Here is a 6,746-nt window from a genome sequence, read left to right as displayed (position 1 = left end):
ACTCAACAGATTTATCAGGTTATCTCAACTGAGCTGCCTGGAAACTTTATATTTTGTTTTTTGGTCAAATAAATAAGTTGATCTGTCAGACCTTGTTCAGCACCTCACTAGATTAAAAGCTGTAAAATACAGAATTTCAGCCAGATGATAGTATGTAAAAAAAAAAAGATTGATCAGTTTCATGCAGCTGTAGTTTTATGTACTTTCCAGAAGAACCTGCTTAAGCAGAAATTAAAGGCTCATAAATTCAATCGCAACATGTTTAGACTGAAATCCCTCATCTGGACCAAGTAACACACTAAAACCAGCACCTGATTTCTCATTGACATCTTGCTGTATCATTTTTCAACACTTGTCAAGTTGACTGTTTTCCTTTTTTTCCCCATTTGTGGAGCTAAATGTATACTGCCGTTCAAAAGTTTGGGGTCACTCAAACAAGGTCATGTTTTCCATGAAAACTCACACTTTTATTCATGTGCTAACATAATTGCTAATGTAATAATCAATTAGCCTTTCATCACAATTATCTACCACAATGTAGCATTAGAACACTGGAGTGGTGGTTGCTTTAAATGGGCCTCTGTATCCCTATGTAGATATTCCATTAAAAATCAGCTGTTTCCAGCTAGAATAGTCATTTACCACATTAACAATGTTTACAATGTATTTCTGATTAATTTCATGTTATCTTCATTGAAAAAAAACACTTTTCTTTCAAAAACAAGGACATTTCTAAGTGACCCCAAACTTTTGAACGGTAGTACATTTTAAAACATCCGTAGTAGTTGCTCACACAAATCGTTAGAATTTTTCTGTAGTCACAGCCAGGGGTTGAAGCAGGATTTAAGGGAGACAACATTGCAAACAACAGAAAATGTTACAATTTCTTCAGTTTTAAGCAGTTCCAGTGAAAGCTGCACACACTGAACTGGGTTGGATATTGTACAACAGTGATGTTCCATAGTTTGATTTCTCAATTTGAATCTGTCCATGAAGTCACATACATTTAAATTCTTATTTTTACTTTATTGTATTGGATGATGCAACATTGTAAATGAATTTGAGGAAAAAAAGTTCATGTCTATGAAGATGCAAAGGACAATAATACATCCTCAAATGTACAGACCTAATCTGTAACACTGTTGTTCATAATGTTTTGCAAGAAGGTAGTTCACCAAATGTTAACATTTTTTATTTGCACTAAAAGAAAAAAATTGGAGTTGTGGTTATTTATAAGTTATTATGCTGATTTTACTGGTCCGTCCCACCTGAGATCAAATTGGGATGGATGTGGCCACTAAACTAAGATGAGTTGGACACTCCTGCCTTAGAGGGAATCATATTTGGGCTTTAACCCCTGCTAACAGTCGACAAGTATTTTTGCTCTTAAAATGCATTAAAAGGAAGTGTTTTGTCTTGATGTTCATTTAACTTCTGGACTAGATACTTGAAGCATTTACTGTGAGTTAAAGCGGAGCAAACATGGGCAGCAATGAGCATGGCTCACTTATTAAACTGGCCCTTGTTGGCATAAACTCAAATGTTGGGTCTTGTGATTTGCCTCTATGACGTAAAAGTGTTACATTTTACAGCCAAGACGTCCGTTTCATTTAACTGCAATGCTGCCTTAAGGTTCAAATCTAGTCTTCTGATTAAAGTGTTGAACAGACTGTAGTAGACACTTAACCTGTTTATACCATTCATTTAGTTATAAAGAAATTCCAACAATGGAAGCTTTTTTTCATTTTATTTTACAAAGATTCCACAGCTTCAGCATCACACTCAGAAGTTCCTGTGAAATAAAAACAAAGACAAGGAAACAGTCGTTAGATGTCAAGTTCAAGTGATCGACACACACTCATCACAAGTTATGCACTGAAATACAATATATCATCACAGTTAATGCTGCACTGCTTCATGTCAACGCTATATTTCCAGCACATTACGTATGCATGCTTTATACATGTTCCCCACATAGTATGTGACAACAGGTTCTTACTTTGCAACGATGGTGTCATTTTTTGCCAGCCTCAGGATGGAGTCATCAGACTCGCCCTGTTGGAGACAAAAAAAGTTTTATTACGTATAAGCAGTGTGTGTCCTATACCATTGCTTACAGCATATTTACACAACATTTATAAAACCTTTGATTTAGCTTCTTTTTAATCAACATTCCTACTAAAACACACATGATAATAAGGAAATGCATGTAAAGTAGCTGCTGCTGCCCGCTGTGTTTTTTTGCACCATAGCAGCATGGATAGCAGTGAGAAGAGAGACCTTATCAGAAATGGTGAAAATCACTATACTGTTATTTTCAGTTTTACAAAAGTGAGAGAGAAAATCAAGACTATTACAAATGCTGCATCTGCCATAACTGATCAAGAAAGAAAACAAACATTAATAGCCTGATTTTATACCCGATCAATGATGGAAATACAGTAAACTAGAACTGCATGGCAAAACTAGCACACTGTCACTATCGTAGAGAACAACCAAACTGTAAACTAGTGTTTATTTTAACTCTCTAGTTTTGAGCTTGAATAAAGTTTAAATGAAACAAATAAAGAGGGATATTTAGTGCCATTCCAACAGAAATCAAAGTTTCCAACAAAAAGTTCCCTCTGCACATTAAACTCTCCACATCAAACCTTCTTGCAATTCCTAGTGAGACAAAAATCACTCAACGAAGAGAATAATTCAGTGGAAACCAATATTCGATGATAAACTCATTAAGTTTCTAGCTCATGTTGGGAATTATCAACCAAATTAAACTAGAGCATGGCAGAACAAATCACCTATGCCCTTAAAGCACCTCTCTGACACAAAGAGCAGTGAATCAGACATAAAAGGTTTCACCCTTTAAATAATTCAAAACAGAAATCAATGGGAGAATTCCATAATGCCAAAGATGGCAGTTTTTTTTGCATGTGTCCCACCTTGCCCCTAGAAAGCCAATCGTCTGCTTCATAACACTCAACTGAGAAACATCCAGCCAATCAACACCAAACTTTTCAGGTGGATTTTCAACAGATTTGATTGCGTGATCATTTCCCATTCATTTCAATAGCAGCCTGGCACTGTCAGCCCTGCATAACTGCCTCTAACCTTTAAAATGTTTACAAATAAGCAATGCAACAAATAATCTGGCCAAAAACTGAACTACAGCAGTTCAATTGTACAGCCAGGCTCAACTCTGAAATCACCAGACTTTACTGGGGGTATAAAGGTAAGTCCTCTGCTCCAAGATTCTTAATGAAAGACAAGCAAATTTTGTCCCATAAAGGTTTCCTGTCTTAACGTGACAGTAGGTAACGTATAAAACTGCTTTCATTCAGCTCGGACTTACCATTCTGCGGATGGCTCCACAGATGGCGTAGGTCTTGAACTGACCGTTGAAGCGACCGGTCACCTTGTCAACCTAAAAAAGACAGAGCACACCAGGTAAGAATTACAAGGATATTTAAAATCTTTAAATTTGTTGCACACAGGAACCAACTTTAGCTATTTTCAATTCCTATATGATTTCCTAACAAATTCTAAACAATTTCCTTAAGAACTAATTTAAATTTACTCTGAAATTTAAAACAGCAGTGCATCAAGTAAATGCGATTTGTATTAAATAGTTCAAAACATGCACAACTGATGGACATAGTTCACCCAAATGGCTCGCATTTCATACGCTATGTTTATAGCAACAGCCAGAGTGAAAACACTGATACTCTGGGATGGATCTACGAGTTGTTGACAAAACCATGTTCTCATGCTGTGACCAAGCTCAGGGAAAACCTGACTCTGAAACATTCAGCCTTACTGTACAGTGCTGTTGTGGTTTATCATGGCAAATAACATGCAAATTTTACAACCAACACTGAGTCAACTGTTTGTTTTAAGCTATACACAAATATTTACATGGTCGAGCATGTGGTATTAAGCTACTAATGCACAGAGCTTTCTCAAATGCAAGTTATGCCTTGTATATTTTCAGTCAGACAAAGATTTAACTGCTGGGTGTCAATTAAATTATATGTATTCTAACTTTGACTGCAATGAGGTTACAGCAAACAAGATGCCCCCATGTAGAGGTCTTGTTAACACGCACTGCATTTTTAACATAAACTCATGATTCTTTCTGGTGGGGTTCAACTTCACAATAAAACTGTTCGCATAAAAATTCTGAGGGGGCAAGAGTGTATGTCTTTCAGCTGCAGGAATCACAGGACAATTGAAATGTTAATAGTTACCAGTAAGCACTGCATTTTTTCTTTAGAAAGAAGACTTAGACTATGCCCACACCAATATGTTTTAATTTTACAACTGTTAAAAAAAAGTTAATCCCCGCAAGCCAACAGCACAATCTCACTAACATGCCTAACAACGCATATCACATAACCATTGTTGTAAAACTGGGAATCCACATGTAGGTGTGAAGAAACGGAAGAAGACAGTTGGTTGCATGAGAGTTGATTGATGGGATTATATGGAATGAGGGAAAAAACATGTAGTGACTGTTAAGATCCTTTGAGGAAGCGGCATGGATGTCTGCATCAACATGTAAAAATCTCCATTAATCCCCACCTACGCTGCAAATGGAGTTTCCAAAACGTACAGGTGACCAAGCCCTCACTCTTCTACTGAGTGGCTTGGCTCAAGCTTGAGACTTGTCCAGAGAGGAAACTAATGACAGTCACAGACTTAAAGGTATCAACAATGCAGTAAAGTGCATTTTCGAGAACTTTGAGCTTGCTTCTCAATGTGTTCATCGTCAGACTCCAGCAGCATTAGCATAGCATCACCATGGATATCGCCGCCTTCGGCTTTTCTCTTCTATTTACTAACACGGGTGAAGTGAAGCGTCATGTCAGGATTGGTAGGTCTGCGTGTCCAAGTATTCGGATCTCAAATTTAATATTCGGATACCACCACAACGACCAAATATTCGGACCCCACCCTTATCATTTCCCCTTTTCTGAGTGTTATTCCCATCAATTACTCTTGTGACTGATTTTGTGTATAGCTTGCATCTGCTTACATCAACACAAAACACGCTAAATTATGGAGAAAACCAATGTTCAATATTGTTAATACGCAACAGCCTATATTATCAGTAACAGCATTGTTTTGAGCAAAAATGTCATTTGACACAGAATAATAAAGAAACTCAAGTTTTTAACTTTACCTCAGCAATGTTGATCTGGATGGAGGCATGGTCCTTGGCTCCAATGATTCTGTTGCTAGCAGAGCTGTAATGTAAAGTATTTATTCTTAATTCAGTGGTAACCGATACATCACATCAAGGGTGAGAGAGCTGCTAGCTAAGCATTAAGGAAAATGAAAAATATTTATGTTCTTTTAACAAGATATATATATATATATATATATATATATATATATATATATATATATATATATATATATGTATTACTGTTACAGATATTGCATCAGGCTGTTCTCCAGAAATCCTCACGATTACCCCAAAACATGTGGGTGACTTTGAAAGGCATATTGCCTTTAAAAGATGTCTAAATCCATTTAACAGAGACAAAAAGTGTAAAAACACAACAAATTGTCAGCTCTTCAACCACTTGTGTGATTTGCAGTTCTAGGAGTCTAAAATCTATGAGATCTCATCAAAGTCACCCAAGTCTGCATCGCACATTTAAAATTTCACCAAAACCACACCGCCTGCTCTGGCCAAATTTTGTAAAAACACAACCTGAATACATTAGTGACTCTGTTGCCATCAACTGTCACATGAAAACATTATTAAAGGAAATTTAGGGCCGGTTTTGTTTACAAAGAGCAGAGAGAACACACGAACAGAAACAAAGACAAAATGTAAATAGTACCGTATCTACAATATGCAGAGGCACACTATTTTCTCTAGTACTGGTAACACTTGCCCTGGGTCTTTCAAATTTGTAAAATAAATATTCAATTAAGTTCAACTTTCATTAAAATCACAAGTTACTGTACTTTAACTGTGTACTTCTAGCCATTTTCTGCTGTTTAAACAGAGATGCGGGACTTGATATTACAGTGGAAATAAGGCCACAATGAGTAAAAATATGACAGGCGCAAATAAAGCGTACAGAAGCTACCTAAAGTCCACCTCAAAACTTACCATTTGCGTGGGACGTAAAGGTCCACAAATTCACCAGCGTCGTTCTGCATGTTTCAAGGTTGTGCAGGTGGTCGCCTACAAATCTGAAGACACACAATCATAGAGATATTAGGCATCTCCATCCTGATGCTGGCTAACCTACCTACTGTAACTCTTAACACACACGCTAGCATACAGCACAAAACACTACGGGATGTTTAACAGCCGTGTTTAAAAAAACCGAACCAACGTAAAAAAGAAAAAAAAAAAAAAAAAAAAAAAAAAGGTCAAAATATCGCAATTAAATATAAAATCGCCAACTATGTTTCAGTGAGCTACACAGAAAGCGTTACAGCGTTAGCTAGCTAGCTAGCTAATCGGTTAGCATGAGGAGCGACCGCATGTGGCAGCTCACACACTCCGCGTCTCACGATACTTAGCACACTATTTCTGCGAAAAACACCAACTAAATACTATATACAGTTGCATAGTGGCGTTAACTTTGACAAATGTCAAGAAAATTACCGCTATGTACGGATATAAGTCACCGTTTAAAAGTTTTTAAGACGGGAGCTCGACAGAAACTCACCGTATACGACAAATGGCCGACAGGAAAGAAAGAGGCGCTGACCCGGAAGTACAA

At 37.1% G+C, this 6,746-nt stretch overlaps 1 protein-coding gene across 1 annotated transcript; it reads right to left on the bottom strand.

Moving 5' to 3' along the window:
• Positions 1-1,730: 1,730 nt before the first annotated feature.
• On the bottom strand, positions 1,731-6,746 carry rps21 (ribosomal protein S21). The gene is made up of 6 exons (XM_023272905.3): positions 6,693-6,746; positions 6,125-6,207; positions 5,180-5,243; positions 3,350-3,421; positions 2,000-2,055; positions 1,731-1,792 (listed from the first exon to the last, which is right to left on the bottom strand). The coding sequence occupies exons 2-6, from the start codon at positions 6,172-6,174 to the stop codon at positions 1,783-1,785; spliced, it is 252 nt and encodes an 83-aa protein (XP_023128673.1). The 5' UTR covers positions 6,175-6,207; positions 6,693-6,746; the 3' UTR covers positions 1,731-1,782.

The sequence above is a fragment of the Amphiprion ocellaris genome, chromosome 8 (genome assembly GCF_022539595.1).
Source record: "Amphiprion ocellaris isolate individual 3 ecotype Okinawa chromosome 8, ASM2253959v1, whole genome shotgun sequence".
In the NCBI taxonomy this organism is placed as follows: Eukaryota; Metazoa; Chordata; class Actinopteri; family Pomacentridae; genus Amphiprion; species Amphiprion ocellaris.
This window is presented reverse-complemented; position numbering and strand designations above follow the sequence as displayed.

Coding starts and splice junctions, on each gene's coding strand:
- rps21 (XM_023272905.3), bottom strand. CDS start 6,174: ATGCAGAACGACGCTGGTGAATTTGTGGACCTTTACGTCCCACGCAAA. Junction 5,244..6,124: donor CTTTACGTCCCACGCAAATG/GTAAGTTTTGAG, acceptor TTTACATTACAG/CTCTGCTAGCAACAGAATCA. Junction 3,422..5,179: donor TCCAGATCAACATTGCTGAG/GTAAAGTTAAAA, acceptor TGTCTTTTTTAG/GTTGACAAGGTGACCGGTCG.